This window comes from Podarcis cretensis (genome assembly GCF_951804945.1).
Source record: "Podarcis cretensis genome assembly, chromosome: 6".
NCBI lineage: Eukaryota > Metazoa > Chordata > Lepidosauria > Squamata > Lacertidae > Podarcis > Podarcis cretensis.
In genome coordinates, this window is record NC_137175.1 from 44,512,442 (window position 1) to 44,530,912 (window position 18,471).

At 43.3% G+C, this 18,471-nt stretch overlaps 1 protein-coding gene across 2 annotated transcripts in view; it reads left to right on the forward strand.

Moving 5' to 3' along the window:
- FMOD (fibromodulin) overlaps window positions 1-4,560 on the forward strand; it is a 77,315-nt gene extending 72,755 nt beyond the window's left edge. For both annotated transcript variants that reach the window (XM_079982381.1, XM_079982380.1), the window contains exon 3: window positions 2,472-4,560. In XM_079982381.1, the coding sequence (XP_079838507.1) occupies window positions 2,472-2,623 (152 nt within the window). In that variant the 3' untranslated portion in view covers window positions 2,624-4,560. The remainder of the gene's footprint in view (window positions 1-2,471) is intronic.
- The last annotated feature ends 13,911 nt before the right edge of the window (window positions 4,561-18,471 follow it).

The following is an 18,471-nucleotide window of genomic DNA, read 5'->3' on the forward strand; positions in this document are numbered from 1 at the left end:
AGTCAGGCAACTGTGGGAAGCCAGAATGCTTTCATGTGGACTGCTGGCCTGACTCAGCCACGATGGCAGTTTGCAATGGCCTAGCATACTTCTGCTCTTCCCCAATTCTCGTCTTGACTCACTCTCTACATTTTACTTTCCATAAAGAGTTTCTTGCACAGCAGCAATCATGCAAGGCATATCTGGCCCAGCCAGCAGCCTTCCCCTTCCTCAACAAAGTGTGAAAGATGGACTCTTGCATTTCCAAATCTGTCCAGTGTTATACTGCCCTTACAGCATATGCAGTTTTTTTCCAGTTTTAAAGCAGCAGCAGCTGTTTCAAGGAAATGTATAAATTTGCTGCCAAGTTCTAGACTTGGGTTGCCCTTTGGCTGCTTATAATAAGCATTGCAGCAGGACACACACCTCCATTAATCCATTTCCCCGCACCTCGTCTTTGAATCTTTCAGAGTTCACTGAAGGATTAGGGGTGCTTCTATTTAAAAAAACAACAACAGAGAGGGATGCTAGAGCTTGAGTCTAGTATTCTGCATGGTCTCCTTGTATTCTCTTGACAGCAGGGAATCCTTTTCCCAGAGATATTTCAGCTTCCATAAAGCATTGCTGTCCTTCATATAGTGCCCATCGAGATGCAAAGCACTTTACGGAGTAAGCAACAAAAAGACTGGGTCCATTGACAGGAAAAAGGCAATAAATGAATGGAAGGAAGATGGAAAAGAGAGTAAGCAATAAAATAATATACTAATAATATTACTTTATTTACACAAAGGCTACATTGCACACCATACATATGAAGCACATTTAAGGCTCATGACTCTCCCCAAGGAATCCTGAAAATGGTAGTTTCTCGCAAAGTTATAATTCCCACCACTATTAACAAATTACAATTCCCAAAATTCTTTAGGGGAAATAGTGTGTTTTAAATGTGTGGTGTGTATGCAACCATTGTGTTAACTAGCAGCAGTGCTATTTCTCTAGAAAAAGAGGTACCGGAACTCATCATGAACGCCTCCCTTGTTCTCTTTTAATGGCAATGGCGCCCACCTGAGAGGTGCTGGAACTGAGTTCTGGTGAGTTCTGGCTGGGAACAAAAGCCCTGATTAATAGTAAGAATACTTTTTAACCCTTCTTTAAACTTCTGGATGCAGATCTCAAAGTAGCATATTGCATACAAGAGAGCCTAAAGATGGCCCCAGACTGTCACAATTTTATGGGAGGGATTCAAGTGTATCGGAACTTTTGATTTGCACAATTAAAACTCTGCCATCCTAGCACAAGAAATCTACCTTAAAAAGATCCTGACTTTTTGTGGTTTGGAAACTGATGAGGAAATGCTTTGAAAATTGTGAGACAAATAAATGATTAAGAGGAAGACATGTAAACACCCCACAAGCCAATCAGGATTAATACTCATTGGCATATAACCACTGCAAACAAATAGGGGAGGGGAGCTCAAAAAAGACTAGACATAGACTAACTACCATGCAAACTTTGTGCAAGCAAATCTGGTTGAATGCTTAATAAACACCCCAGGAAGAATTGCTGGGGTGCTTCCAGGGATGGATTATTTAACAACACTGCCATTGCTGTTCAGCTTTAAGCTACAATAACCACTCGTATCATAGAATTGTAGAGTTGCAGTGCAGGGATCTCAATTAGATCATACATGATAGATGCCCCCCCCCCAAAAAAAAAACCTCTGCTTAAAAACCTCCAAGGTTAAGTATTCTTGACTACTAACATTCTGTAGCCAAGTGGACAGTCCCAGCTTTCCTCAGCCCCGAACGTTGGGAGAAGGCAGGGGTGGGGGGCAATTCCACAAGAAATTACAGCATGAACAGTGTGTACTGATGTAATTGACAATTTATTTTCTGGATCCCAGCTCCTCTGGGGAGGAGGAAAGACCGTCTCTCAGTCTAAAAGATGGAACTGAGTTGAATTCAGAATGCAAAAATGCTACAGTGTATAAAACGTCCCTAATCCCTGGTATTTGTGATTCTTCATGGAATAGGGTGCAATTTAAACTGTGATTTCTCTATCATCCATGAAAATGGCCTAAAACGTTAGGCCTTCAAAAATATTAAATCCTCCAGCAGCTCCTGCTGCGTCAGCTTTATGGCAGGAGCTCAGCAGACTAGCTAAAGAAAATCTGCTCTTTACTCAGGCTTCATCCTCGCGGAGACGTCAAAGGTCAGTGTGCTGAATTTCCAGCAAATTACCATGATAATTTTACATCTGGTACCCTTGCTTCTGGAATGCAGTTGGTGAGAAAACTACTCTTGGAGTGTATACAGTTTTAGGATAACTGCAGCTTCTCAGGAACCGGTTCATTCCTGAATTGGGAATTAGATACTCATGCGGTTGTTTGCCTGTGTGTGCATATAGTTCATATTAACACTTGAAAAGCACTAATCCAGACATTTGGTTAAAAGAGCCGAAGTGATGCAAGATTCCTTTCTTCTTCTTCCCAGAATTCACCATCAGCAGCTTCTGCACCATCGTAGACATCATGAATTTTTCCAGGCTACAAGTTTTGAGGTTGGACGGGAATGAGCTCCGTCGGAATAACCTGCCCTCCGATGCCCCACTCTGCCTGCGATGGGCGAGCGTAATAGAGATTTAGCCATTGCTCCGGATCCTTTTCTTAACCCCTTCCCTCCTTACAAGGCCAGACCCCTCCTGCGATCACACGGGAGCGCAGAGGCCGACATTCTCAATTTTAACGCTGCTTCATTTGACTCAGCTTCTGCATTTATATAATGTAAGGGGGGGTTGATAAACTTGATCCAACAGATGCTGCCCCATTATTAGCCAGTCAGGTGACAACAACTATGCAGGCAAAATAATAATATTTTTTTTGCCCACCCCACCTTCTTTCAGTCTCCTGTTCTTCAGCAACTAATCAGTTATCTGGTTTTCATGCTGTCAGGCAGCGTGTATCTCTCCATTTAGGTGGGTGGTAAGGCAAGCTTTTGTTTCATTTCACATGTATAGCTTTAGAAGTTTGATGCCAGCTGGGATGCCTTTGGAATTTGTTTTTCCTTGTAGGAGGGTCGCCATGAGAGAAAGAGTGTGTACACGGTGGGGGCGGATGAGATTGAATCCAAACAAAATGAAAACAGATTAAACAGTTGCCCACACAGCAAGGAGCAATTAGAGACAAGAGGGTGGGGAAATCGGGAAAAGAGAAAAGGAGAGAGAAAATTACTAACATGAGAGGATCCAGGTCTTTAGCTGGCTTTCAAAGATGAATAGAGCTCCCCTGGTGATGACTTGGCTTTTTCTCCCCCTCTTTTCAGTTTATTTGGTTTTCTATGCTGATTAAAAGTCCTACAAATAAATGCAATAACATAAGTTATCTAATCTTAGCAAACTAATATCATCCACAATGTGTTCACAATTTACCCTGGAAAGACACAAATGTATTCTGATATTCCTGCAGTTCCAGAGGGAGCAACTTCCCCATTTTTTACCATCCTTACATTTTCCTCAATTTAACAACCATGTATTATTCTCCCTATTGATTTTTAATTCTTATTTCTTCCAGTTTTGTGCAATCTGTAATGTTGTAACGGAAAGATTTAATCCAGCGGGGATCTTGACACTGTTGCATTTAGATAAATAGCAGCCATTGGATCAAATAGTAAAAGGGTCCCCACAATCTAATATAGGTTTTATTGTTTATACGTGTAGGTCCATCATACATGTAGAAAATTTCCTCTGTCTGTATCATAATTGTAGGAGGAAAAAATCATTTCATTTTCAGAGGAAATAAATTTTTATGGATTTGTAAATTTTTGATAGCATTAAGCCTCAGTTGGGGCTTCGAACACACTGCATATCATTAATCTCTTCCAACCCAGACAGGAAAGAGTTTTTTTCCACCCTCTGCTATAATGCAGTTCAGTTTATTAGCCAGTGCTTGCAGAAGACATATTACTTTCCATGCACTCCTTGGGTGCATATAAAGAATGCTGCAGTTATTGAAGCAACATTCCTGGCCAGTTATAAAATACAACATGAGCCAAGTTGGCATTAAAATACCTGGCAAGACTCACCATCATTCAGTAAAGCAGATGACTTGACTTGCCAGCAAAGCATGAGAAACTGGGGGCTTTATAATTGTACTGCTCTACAAGTGCCCATTCAGGTACTGCAGTTCAATAAAAGTTGTATCCCAAATTGTTTTGTACAGCAGAATCCCATTCTAGTTTCCCATGTGTTTCATTGCATTTGTTGTAACTTGTTTGCTTGGCTATAGAGTTGTCTCAGCTGAATTTCATACACATGGCAGCACCAAGTCTTGCTCTAAGAATGTATGCTTCTTTCGTCTCGAGGTTCTTCCCCCTCATTCACTCAATCCTTTCATTTGTGTGTGGCTCACGGAGGAGAGGAGACGTAGAAGGAGGAGCAAATGAGTTTTACGGGGATCTTGGGAAGCTCAAAATGCCATCGAAACTGCCTTGTGTTTAAAGTGTATGCTGATAATATAAAAGAAATATATAAAAGCATGAATTGTAGATATCATTACTGATCAATAAAACCCTTTTTGTAATTGCATGGGATGCCTTCGAAACTACCATTTACCAGGTTAGATTTGAAATATCTGATGTGATCAAGGAAACAAATGAAGCCTCCCTTGGATGATTGGAAGAGATTAAGGTGGAATCTACATACATATAAAAATCGTTCTGAAAAAGTGTTTTTAAAAATACATTGAATCTTCGATAAATAAGGCTCACCATCGCTATCTAGTGTCACATTTTATATTGCACTTAAAACACACTTAAAATGTTTGATATGCAGCTGTATAGTTGAGTCTTGAACTTGTTTCTTCATAGGACATTTGGGGAATCAGATACTTGTATTTAGTTACTGTGTCCCTTCTCCACATGCCCACCCACACAGGAACTCCAGCTCAGCAGGCCCGGCATGAGCATGATGAGTGTAGAGCTCGCAGACAAAGGTGGGAGATCTTGCTAGGAAACTTTTCATGTCACATTTTATTCTCTTGGAAAGGGGTCTGGTACTGCACTGCAAACTTTTTGCTTTAATGTTTATAGCCAGACTGAAAGTGCAGCAAGATGCAAAGACAGACACACTTTTAAAAGGGTCTGGCGATCACTGTGGTTATAAAAATATGTTTCTTCACAAAATATCCTCCTGTTCATCAGATTAACTCCAATCAGTATTCTCACTGGAAAATTTCTGCTTTAGAAACTGAGCCAGGATTGGGAGGTATTGCACTGTGAATTGCCTTATCACTGCACCCATTTGTCTGAAATTTGTCAGGCTTCATCTACTTATAAAAGTAGCTAATGCAGCTGCAAATTGCATTCAATCCTGTCAAAATGTAAAAGAATTACAGCTATGACAAAATAATAATAACAATAATAATAATGGAAAATACAACAGTTCAGCTGAAGAAAAAAAGTGAATTATTTCCAGATAAGTGTGCACAGGAATGCAGGATAAGGTACCTTGAAGTGAATAGCAACTCGTTTCACACGCAGCAGCTGGCAAACTTTGCCTTCAACTGTTAAGTATGGTGACATATTTCTAAACAATCCCCACTTTACCAAATGGGCCACTGCTATTTGGAGTTTGGAAGAGAAACCACAGAGACATGTGCTGCTTTGTGATATCTGGTCTGATTCACAGATAGAGACCATAGATGGAGGCAACTGGCATACACACTCCTACCAGGCAAAAGAGATGCTATCCACTAGAGAAATATACCTGCACCCTACCCCCAGATGCCTCCAGCTACAGCCCTCTGCCTGTGTCTTCTTGTCTCTGCCCGCCCCTGCAAAACACTGCTGCTTCTGTTGCCTCACACACAGAGACTTTATGTCCATCTCCTCCTCCCAGCAAGGGTGAGGGGGAAAGGTTCACTGTTAGCCCCACCATTCAAATCACTCCAAGTCCTTCAGCTATTTCCTGACCTTTTAAATTGGTTTGTAAACATCAGCTGCAAGGTTAGGGTTGCCATAGGATAGGGTTGCCATATTTCAAAAACTTGAAAGCTGCTGAGCCAAAAAACAACACATGACTTGCCTTTTGAAAATTCCTCCCAGATATCAGTTCCGCCTTTGAAATCCCAAACTAATAATAATAATAATAATAATAATAATAATAATAATAATAATAAATTTTATTTATATCCCGCCCTCCCCAGCCGAAGCCGGGCTCCGGGCGGCTAACAACATTAAAACAGTGTGACATTATAAAACATTATAAAAATGAATTAAAATCAAAATTGATGGCAACCATAAACTAAAGCTTTGTAAAGATTGCCAGAGGAGGGGGTCAGGCTGCGCCCTGACCAAATGCCAGGTGGAACAGCTCTGTCTTGCAGGCCCTGCGGAAAGATGTCAAGTCCTGCAGGGCCCTTGTCTCTTGTGACAGAGCGTTCCACCAGGTAGGAGCCGCAGCCGAAAAAGCCCTGGCTCTAGTTGAGGCCAGCCTAACCTCTCTGAGGCCTGGGACCCTCAAGGTGTTTTTATTTGAAGATCGTAAGTTCCTCTGTGGGGCATACCAGGAGAGGCGGTCCCGTAGGTACGAGGGCCCTAGGCCGTATAGGGCTTTGAAGGTTAAAACCAGCACCTTAAACCTGATCCTGTACTCCACCGGGAGCCAGTGCAGCTGGTATAGCACCGGATGAATGTGATCTCTAAGCGAGGACCCCGTAAGGAGTCTCGCTGCGGCATTCTGCACCCGCTGGAGTTTCTGGGTCAGTCTCAAGGGCAGCCCCACGTAGAGCGAGTTACAATAATCCAGTCTGGAGGTGACCGTCGCGTGGATCACAGTGGCTAGGTCAGGGCGAGAGAGGTAAGGAGCCAACTGCTTAGCTTGGCGGAGATGAAAAAATGCCGCCTTTGTTGTAGCTGCAATCTGCGCCTCCATGGAGAGGGAGGTATCGAAGATTACACCCAAACTCTTAACGGACGGTGCTGGCAGCCCTGTTTAAGAATACAATATATATAGTAAGCAGAGCAATCTGCAACAATGACAAGGGAAGATTCTATCAATACTGTTTAATTAATTTCTAGAAGCTCAGGTTCATATGTGTTTGAAAGGAATATCCTCTGGTCTAGAAATCTGCAGACTTTATCTGCGTACTAAATGGTGGTTTAAATGCAGTCTGATTTTGTTCGGGGGTGTTTTAAACGCTTCAAATATTCCTGGATTAAGCCTTGGCATTGAAACAAGATGCCAAAACTGAGCTTGGCACAGATTCCGCTGTGTCCAGTAGCCATTCTTGGTGTGGGGATAAGGATGCTGCAAGGAACCAAAAGCATCCTTACTTTTATTTCTGAAATGCAGGGAGGTATGCAATTAACCAGCAACAGAAATCATGTGATCTAGTTTTGCCCTCTAGTGGCAGAAACTTGGCACTTGCAGCAACATATCAAATGCTTCAACATTGAATACATCAAGTTTGTTTCTTATATGTCACAACCCTACAAGTTAACATACCTACTCTTCAGCCTCTTTTTGAATAGTACCACATGTCTGGGTTGCTGCCAGTGGAACTGTGTGTGTTCTCCTGGCTGCGTCAACTGAAATATAGTGTCCTGGTCAAGGTAAGTAATAAAAAGGTAAAGGTAAAGGTACCCCTGCCCGTACGGGCCAGTCTTGACAGACTCTGGGGTTGTGCGCCCATCTCACTCAAGAGGCCAGGGGCCAGCGCTGTCCGGAGACACTTCCGGGTCACGTGGCCAGCGTGACAAAGCTGCATCTGGCGAGCCAGAGCCGCACACGGAAACGCCGTTTACCTTCCCGCTGGTAAGCGGTCCCTATTTATCTATTTGCACCCGGAGGTGCTTTCGAACTGCTAGGTTGGCAGGCGCTGCGACCGAGCAGCGGGAGCGCACCCCGCCGCAGGGATTCGAACCACCGACCTTTCGATCGGCAAGTCCTAGGCGCTGAGGCTTTAACCCACAGCGCCACCTGTGTCCCTAAGGTAAGTAATAATACCACTCTATTCTGCCTTGGTCAGACCACACCTGGAATACTGTGTCCAGTTCTGGGCACCACAATTTAAGAAGGATATTGACAAATTGGAACGTGTGCAGAGGAAGGCAACCAAGATGATCAAGGGTCTGAAAACCAAGCCTTATGAGGAAAAGCTGAGGGAATTGGGTATGTTTAAGCCTGGATAGGAGGAGACAGATATGAGATATGATAGCTATCTTCAAATATCTAAAGGGTCATCACATAGAAGATGGAGCAAGCTTGAAGACATTGTCTACTTTAGCTGGGCGGCTCCATCATGGGTCGCAGCACTGAATAAGTCAGTGGAATTATCTGTGCCTTGCCTCACTTCCTCTCCTTAAAGGAGGGAACATTGCTTCATCTCACCTTAGCTGGGCAGGGATAGAGATGGAGGAGAAATAAAAGTAGCATTTAAAGGTGAAATTAGCAAGTTTGTATTTTATTTTTCAATACACAAACTGAAACACAGGCATCCTTCCAAATTGGCATTTCTCCGAATCTTGCAATGCAGTTTCTCGGCCAAGTAGGTGTAAGTATGCCAGGGCAAAATGGCCACCAAAAAGCCTTTATAAGTGAAAACAACATCCAAAACACAATATATTAAAGAATAAAGGTAAAGGTACCCCTGCCCGTACGGGCCAGTCGTGTCCGACTCTAGGGTTGTGCGCTCATCTCACTTAAGAGGCCGGGAGCCAGCGCTGTCCGCAGACACTTCCGGGTCACGTGGTCAGCGTGACAAAGCTGCTCTGGCGAGCCGGCACCAGAGCAGCACACGGAACGCCGTTTACCTTCCCGCTATAAAGTGGTACCTATTTATCTACTGCTAGGTGGGCAGGAGCTGGGACCGAACGACGGGAGCTCACCCCGCCACAGGGATTCGAACCGCTAACCATGCGATTGGCAAGTCCTAGGCGCTGAGGTTTTACCCACAGCGCCACCCGCGTCCCTTCTATTAAAGAATATTGCCTTGCAAAAATGTGCATATTAGTCCAAAGAGCACACCAAACTGTTTATTAGAAGAAATTTTCATTTAAAATATATATATATTACAGATAGTTTCAGAAATGTCGTGAACTAAACAAATCAGTCTGAATGAAACAGGTTGTCTGGAAAATCCCCCCATCTTAACCTCAAGCATACTCACTAGGCCGAGCCTAAAATACCCCCCTTTCTTGCCATTCCTGCCACAGCTTGGGGCTAACCAATGTTTAGTTTTTCCCTCCCCACCTGCTGACTAAAAAGCCAGGAGGGCCTTGCTGAAAATCCTTTAACAGACAGGTTGATCCCATTATCCCTATAGAACTGAGCAGTTGAAAGCTTAATCCCTCCTGCAAGGGCAATAGGAGCTTCCCTAAATCCTGCTTAACTCTGCATCTATCTCTGTCATCTTTCTTAGGTCACTGAACCCCTTTTCCAAACCCACCTCTGCAGCATTCCAAGATAAATGACATTTTCAGTGCCCAAGTCCTTCCCACCTCTAGATTGTGGCCTCACCTGGTGGCTCATGGACAATCTTGTCCTCAGGACTTCAGGGAAAGACCAGGTGGCACAAGGTGGGCAGCAGTTGATTCTAAAATACCTGCCATCACCTCCCACTTCCACTCTGGCCCACTTGCCAAACCTCAGTTGCATTCCAGTTAGTGATGGATGAATCTGTCAGTTTCAGTTCCTCTCATTTCCTCCTTTTTCCAGTCTTAAATTCAGTTTGCCCAATTTCCTCAACAGTTTGCAAAAAAATTAAAATAAAATAAAGTCCTCACAAAAACCAATATTCATTTTCATACACATTTTTCCTAATAGTACATTTTTTGTACACAATTTTTCCTAATATAGCTATTTTTTGCCTTCTGTTCCCCCTAACATAATGCATTTGGCAGTGATTTCATTAATATACACATTTTGTGGTCACTGTTTTCCCTGATATATACATTTTTGCATTGTTGTTGTTGTTGTTGTTGTTACTACAGTGGTACCTCTAGTTACGAACTTAATTCGTTCCGGAGGTCCATTCTTAACCTGAAACTGTTCTTAACTAGACGCGTGCTTTCGCTAATGGGGCCTCTTGCTGCCGCTGCGCCACCAGCACATGATTTCCATCCTCATCCTGAGGCAAAGTTCGCAACTCGAGGTAACTCTTCCAGGTTAGCGGAATTTGTAACCTGAAGCATTTGTAACCTGAGGCATTTGTAACTCAAGGTACCGCTGTATTATTCTTTCAGTCTTTGACACTCCCAACCCAGACAGCCACTCCAGAAGATTGCCATGGTTGATAGTATTGAAGACCTCTGAGAAATCAAGGAAAAGTAACATGAACATGCTCACTGTCTCTGTCTCCCAACAGAGGTCAACATGCAGGGTGACCAAGGCAGTTTTCATGCCAAAACCAGACCTAAACCCCAAATGAAATAGAACTAGAAAACTGGTTTCATCCAAGAGCCGCCTGGTTGGAAAGCTGCATTGTGAAATTCAGAAACACATGTTATTTTGAAGGATAGCTGTGCTTTGATTCACAAGTCAGGATGTGTGCATTCAACAGGCTCACATTAAAACAGAAACTGAATGGATTTCTCCCCCACCCCAATTTTAGTGCTGGAGTGGCTTACACACTTGGTCACCCAAAAGACAATAGAATGGCCACATATGAAACCTGGTAGAAGCTGTCAGCGAACACTGGTTGAAGAGAACACAGTGTTATCTTCTGTAAATAACAGAGGGCCATGTGCCCTCACCTAGGCAACTCATGATGCTCTAGAACTGCCTGGCCATCCATCTCTTATGCCAAAATTAACATGGCCATAAGCTTTGGTAGGCTACAGAGTCCCACCTGCCAGTGTGTTTGATGCCCCACTCTCTAAGGTCTGCCTACGCTACTGAAGTGGTGGCCCAAGACTAGAAGGAATGAGACCCCAAAACTATTTGGGCCAAGCATCTCAGCAACCAGGGCAGACCAGATCACTGCCCAAAACTGGTATCAAGTTAGAGGCCCGCCTTTCTTTCTTTCTTTCTTTCTTTCTTTCTTTCTTTCTTTCTTTTGCTTTGCTCACCCAACTTGACTTTGTAAACTTTGAGTGCTAGCACCAGGCTAAGGGGATCACAAATACTACACTTGAGTAGGATATTATTCCACCTGCTAGGGTTGCCATATTTCAAAAAGTAAAAGCCAGGACAATTTTAGGAGGACCCCCAAATTGTTGAGCTTTTTAAAGGAAGACATGAAAGTTGTTGAGACTTTTTTTAAAACAAAAACGCCAAAAAGACACGATTTTTCAATTGACTTGCCTAAGAACCAGGACAAAGCAGTGCCTTTTGGAAATCCCCCCCTGGATGTCACTTCCGCCTTTGAAATCCTGGTAATGTCCAGGAAAATCTGGATATATGGCAGCCCTACCGCCTGCCCTTTTGATGTATGTTAAACTTATGGAGCTTTATAGAGATACTGCAGCTTTTAAGTATGGTGACAGCTGCCACTAAGGTGCTATTTGATCTATCCCGCAAATATGCAAGGATGGCAGCAGCCGAAAATAAGACGGCCTCAAAGGCAAAATAGCAAAGACTGGGGAATTGCTATAACATAAACATCAAAACAACTGGTGTCACTGGTTGCCTCTTGTCAGGGCTTGGGGTGGGGGGGGCAACCCTGCAATAGTCCACCTTTGTCAAAAGTCCCCTGATGTTATATATACATCCTTCCAACTTAGCCTTAAAGACCACCTCTTCCTTGTGCTCCAACCAGATGTGTGCAAATCAGAAAAGCTTAAATAAAAAAAAGAGGGAAACAGAGGGCTTGGTTTCGACAAAGAGCCCATCTCAAGTGTGTTTACTTTGAAGTCTTGCTCACTTGAGTGTGCTTGATCTCAAATAAGTGAGCACTGGGTGGTGACTGACAAAATAGTCTCACACAGTTCATTTGGAAGTTGCAGAATCATCAGTGGCACTTATTTTCATGCCAGCTTAGGATGGATGTATTTAAAACTGAGGCATTTAAAACATTTCCCTTTTTTTAAAAAAAGAAACCTGATCAGCCTTTGTTGCCATTAGGAACTTTTGTTACTTTCAATTAAAGCAAGAATCTTTGTCAGGCACAATGTTGACAGGGAAGCAGCTGGGAACACAACAAACTCCCCCTTTCTCCATATGACTACCCCCCCCCAACTTTAAAAGAAAGAAACTAATTTGCATACAACAGTCATTAAGGGACTATTGTGCACAAATTAGATCAGCTTAAATAAAAGGGAGCAATCTGGCTTGGGGAGGCACACAGGGAGACTGAGTTGAGAGAGGACAGCTGCAAGAGACTTACTCAGGAGCAAGGGAAGCAGGCACCCACCTCACAGAAGCACTCACATGGGTATTTCAGACTTTCCTCCAATGCGGGGGGGGGGCACATTTAAAGGAGGGAAGAGTCTGGGGCAGCACTGGGAAGAAAAGAACATTGTGTGGGTGCCCATACATTAATGGGAAGACAGGCCTGTGTGAATCCACATTTTGTTTTGTTGCCTCTTCCTCCAAGTACAGTTTCTTCTCTGTTTAGTGAAATTGCTTGCAATACTTCGTTTCTGCCACTGGATGACAATGTTGCATTTCCAATGCATGTTCCTGCTCCACTAGAGAAATGGAGCTTCTCCCAGTATAGCTGTGTCCCTCTTTCTTAGCAGCAGAAACAAGAGTTTTATGTGCCTTAGAGGCTAAAAAAATGTAAAGTGGCACGAGCTCTTGTAGGCTGCTTCATAAGAAGCAGAGACACAGTAGGATGAGAAGGCCATTAAAATTAAATGGAATATGCCTGCTTTCTCTTAGTACTTTAATTGCCTCGCACTGGCCATATCAAGCGCTATATTCCTGTTACCACAGAACGGAAAGGAGCTGGACCACTATTGGATACAACTTTGTTGTAGATAGAGAACTGTGCAGTTGTGTTTTTTGTTTTTGTTTTTAAAGATAATAGGAAGTGAACAGTAAAAGAAAACAGGGGGTGGATGGTTGAAGCACTGCCTAATCCTAAACTCCTGTCACTAATATGCCCCTTTATCCAGGCCTGGCCCACCCATGAGGCAGGCTGAAGCTGCAACCCCCAAGTTCTCCACCACCAGTGGAGAAGCAGTGCTGATTTCTGGTAAGAGCTTGCAAGACCTCACTGAAACCTCGCAAGATCTTGCAGCGTGCATGAGATCTTGCAAGATTTCGGTGAGTTGTTGCAAAAAGATGGGCACCAATGCCAGTGCCACTTCTCTGCCAGCGATGGTGGCGGCAGGGCAGGGCGGCACTTCCCGTTTTACCTCAAGTGGCGAAACAGAATGCCCCAACCCTGCCTTTAGCTCTTAAAATGGGAATGAAATTCAACCTGATTGGAGCAGATCTGTGCTTAAGTATACAAATCTGCTACTGTCATGCCTTGCTTCATCCACTGATGAGATGGAAACTGCCCCCCTCTTTCCTTAAAACAGTTTGTTACTGGGAACAGAGCCATAGCTAGGTGATCTTGCACCCCTGGCAGAACCACCCAGATTGTGCCCCGTAGCCATGGACAAATTAGCTCTTCTTTCTGCCTCTCCTCCAGCCCCTCCCCCCTACTCCACCCATTCAATTCACATTCTGTTTAAAACCATTTCTTATGAGGCAATAATCAATATTTATATTTATGGACATATTTTTAAGCCGGTTTTGTGCACCTCAATCACCTGCACAGCTGGCAGAGGCCCACCTCACCACCCCCTAGCTACAGCCCTGATTGTGAATGTAAAATCAATTAATGGACAAAATGCTTGTAGATTACGAAAGTTAGGTTTCTGGTTTCTATTCTATGTTACTAACAATAATTGGACATGCCCACAAACAGTAAGCCAGGCAATTTAAGTATCACTTGTGAAAATTCCCTAAGACTATTCTCCGGGGGGGGGGGGACACACACGCACACACACACACACACACAAACAAGATGTTTTCATATTGCCTTCTAAAGCATCTTGCCAGTCTCTTGCAGCACAAGCAACAAAGGCTCCTCCTGACATACCTTAAAAACTAACCTTAGAAAGGCATGCACCAACCAGGAGTAAATGAGAGAAGTTAGTCTGTGCACCCCAGTGATGGTGAGCTGCAACTCTCGCAACAACAGGTTATGAAACCTGTGCTCCATTCACAAGGACAAGTCACCAAAGCAATCAAAGGCTACAAGCAAGTACATAATGTGTCTGGAATCGCTGTGTAGACCCTTTCAGAAATGAAGGCATCAAGTTATTGCAGCTGGATTAAGGAAGTCGGTGAGGTAAGAGATTGTCTGGCAGGGAAACTGGGGCAGGAAAACAAAAAAAAAGTGGTGCGATGCGATCAAAGCCTGACCCATTTGCCAGGCCGCAGGTGTTCAGGACCGAAGTACCTAACAAAAGAAGGGAGACAGTGGTTGTGTGTTTTGAAAGAGACTAACTATGTAACCCCTGTCTCCCTCCTTTTGTCTGTAGTTGTGCTCCTCCAGGCTTGCCGACAGCATCTTAAGAGATCAGCTTTCAGCCTGACCCAAATTGTGATTTAAACAGGCCAGCAGCACCCACATAAGCAGGGTGAACATATCTGCACACCTCCATCAAAGAGAGGCATGAGGTTGAGGGAGCACATACACAAATGAGGGCTAAGATAGGGAAGGAAAGTCTTTAAAATTTGCTGGGTCTGTAAGCCAGTTTATTCTTTTATGCACATACATTTTGCCCAGTGAGGCCTTCTTTACTTTGCACACTTGTTCTTCCTCTCCATCCACTGCAGGAATCCTAGGTATATTATGGCTGCTCTAAATGTCAGTGGGCAGCAGCGTCTACAATCCAGTTGGCTTGAGCTTGCTACCTTATGCAGAACTGAACCGTTTATGCGCTGCCATAAACCTCACCCAATGATTTGCTTCTGGACAGAGAAACCTTTCATTGGTTAGGTCTGTGCCCTCCAACCTAATCTATGCAGCTGTCAAAGGCCAGATTACACTATTGCCTCATGTCGCAGCAGCCACAAGTTTTATTCACCCTACAATGCTGACTTTAGCCACACTGCCATGAATTAAGGCAGTCATGTGACTGCTGACTGTCATGTGCAGAATGCTTTCGATAACCACTTTTAGTATTTTAACTGCCCTAAAAGCTGCAGTCGCAACTGATCACAAAATCCACTGCACACAGAATTCTGTACATGCTTGCAGGCAATCACAGAACTGCCTTTGCCAGTGTGGCTAAAAAAAGAGAGTCTGCAGTGAGCAGATTAAATAAAAGTGCTCTAGGCTATGAAACTTTCATGTTAATGCATCTGAGCCTGCAAAGAGTTGGAATAACAGTTCTGAAATTTATTACTCAGTGCTATTTATTAAAATGCAATCATATTTTGACTAATATATAATGTTTTCTGGATCCTGGCAACATGTGTCACATCCACATGATACATTAAAGCACATGGCTTCCCCCTGCCCACCCCCAAAAAATCCTGTAGTTTGCTGAGGGTGCTGGGAATTATAGTTCCCTGGATACTTTGGAGAAAGCCGTGTTCTTTAAATATGTTGTAAATGTGTGATGTGAATGTGAACCAGTTTCATCAGGACAGCTTGTGTGATAATGAGTGGCAAACAACGGGGCACACATACAGATGGGAAACTTGGCTCTAAGTTTATACACTGTGGTTTAGCAGGGCTTCAAACCAGTGTTTCTCATATTCAGGACCAAACCACATTTTACAGGCTATAGTGGGTTTTCCCAAAAGCTGAGATATTACAAATACTTGCAAAGATGTAATCTGTATTGTGGCAAAAGGCCTCATAATAGTGAATTCTGCAAAAACCAAAGCAGGCTTTCACTAAATAGAAAACCATGCTACTTTATTTGTGTTTGGTAAAGTTGTGTGGGAATAACACAAGTGCTGATATGACTCCATACGGTGGATTGTGGTACCTTGAAGGAACAGGAAGCGTGCTTCCAACTTCTGCAATGCCCACACAAGCAAGCATTTATTTCTTGTGAAGGTGGACAGAGGTTCCACTGTCCCGCCACTTTTAAGGCCCGCAAAGAACAGCAAAAAATAAATTTTGCTGATTTAGGAGAACAAGGGCTGTGAAAAATGAGACTTTTATTCACGAAACACAGACAATTACACCACCAAACAAACATCTCATAATTGTGAGGTTTTCTACACATAAGGCCTAAACCAGCTTTGTATACAAAATGGCTCCCATGACTGCTGTGTGCATTCTCTTCCACAGATTAAGAACCTTCACATAATGGCACAAAGAGCACAAGGTAGCTTCAAAGAACTGTTTACGCTTCGTGTGTGACTACACCCTTTGATTTCAATGTTAATGGTTAATGGTTCATGTTAATAGAAACTGTGGCCTCTGAAGCTGTGGAAGCAAATTTACCTGACTCAGAGAATCTCTGGTCAATTTACTCTATAAAGTCAACTCGCCACACAGTACTATATACCATGTATGTTGTATTATCAATGATAGGACCTTGTTTGAGCAGGTTGGTGCATCTAGAATGATGAATTGCCACAGGGCTTTCTGTAGCTGGAACAACATTTGGAAGTAATGGGTTACCTCTAGAGTTGTGGCAGCAGCACACACTGGCATTCTGGCAGTCGCCTAAAGTCCATCTTATATGTCTTGAAAAGCCCCTGCTAGAAACCACACCACAATTTTCTGCCTGCTGCTTTTCATTCTGTAGAATAGCAACATATTCCAGCTCAAAGACAGCCACTTGGGCTAGGACTGGGAATTCAACAGCCCGGCTGCTGTTGTGGTGGAGCAGGCATTTGTGCTATAAACTATTTGTGTTTCAAGGAAGATTGTAAATTCCTGCTCATTCAGCTGCTCAGCAGCACCCTCCCTTTTCCTGTGCACGGAAGCCCAATACACACCAGTCTTTGTTCCCTGGACAGAACCTTGCCTTAGAGTGCCAAGATCCCTTACAAAACTAACACAGTTCCTCAAGCAGCAGAGGAATGCTAGACGCCCCCCACCCCATGTGTTTCAAGTGTAGGGCCCCTCATCCAGAGACCCACCCTCTAGCCCAGTGCCCTCAAGTTTGGCCTAGTTATAAGAACAGAAGCAATCAGGCAAGTAACAGTACACTTGCAGGGGTTGGTTATTCTGGCGCAGACATGCATTTCAAAGGTTTGGTTCAGAGGAAGGGGCAGGAGACACAGTGGGAAGCAACGCAGCACAGATGCAGATCCCATAACCAAGTAAATGAGCTACAAATAGAGATGGAGGAGAAATTGGATTCCATTTCCATTTAGAAGCAAACCTACAAAATTTGCACTCTCCAGAACAATGTACGAACCAAAACACAACCATAAATTTGCACTTCTCTGAATTTTGCAATGCAGCCCCCCAGTCAAGTAATGTGCACAAAAATGAGTATACTAGGGAAAAGTGTGCACATAAATGCATATAATAGAGTTTTTTAAGTGTAGAAAAATAAGGGGAGATGTATTGTAAATATGTGTGCATTAGGAGAAATTCACAATAAAATGCTGGTAAATTATCATGAGAACTTTTCAAAGATAAATAAATCTCCAGGTGCTGTAGAAATGTGACAACAGAATTTATGATTGGGAGAAAAAATGAGAAAAAGGTATGGATTCATTCATCCCTAACTATAAGGACATGTAAGTCACAGTGCGAAAGGCTACTGAACCCATTCCCTGGATTCTTCAATGTCTATAAAGCAAGGTCAGATAAAAAGAATTATCCCATTGTTACTGCATTGTCATCAGATCTGTAGCAAAATTGTGTTAAATGCCTGTCTTCTGCACTGGAAATAGTAAGTTTAGATAGTATAAATTAGAACTAAAACATTTAGATTTATTTAGACAATATAACTCTGCTTGGCTGTATTGAAGTTTGTGGACAAGCACATTCCCACAGCTTTTTGAACTCATGATGATAGCAGTGTTTTTGGTCAGCCTTTTCCCCATGCTGCCATATTCTGAACAGGTGTGTGTGCAGCTCCGACAGGACAAATTATTTGTTGCTGGCTGTAATCACAGCCCCACAGGCCAAACCACCACTACCATAGACTTGAGCTGTGTAGACACTCTGCACCCAGTGTGCTCCTACTGGTGATTCAAGAAGCAGTATACACAGGACATAAGCCACAATCCATTTTTATTCTGTCGTTTCTTATGAAATACTGTGTTTTGATTTCCCCCCCCCCCAAAAAAAAAAAAACACAAAAAAAACACCCAGCTTCAATCTGAACTGACTGCACTTTAAACCTGGAAAGCACCACTGAAAAGTCCTGTGGCATTAAATGCACTGAAATGGAGTTAAACAGTCTTCAGAGAAGGGGAGCCATCGCCAGCAGTCAATACCTGAAACTGTTCAACCCCACAAACCTCAACATGCTCCAAAAGGAGCTGAAACCCTCTTCAAATCATAAGAACATAACATCCTGCTGCCCCATCTAGTCCAGCATCCTGTTCTCACAGTGGCCAAGCAGGTGTGTG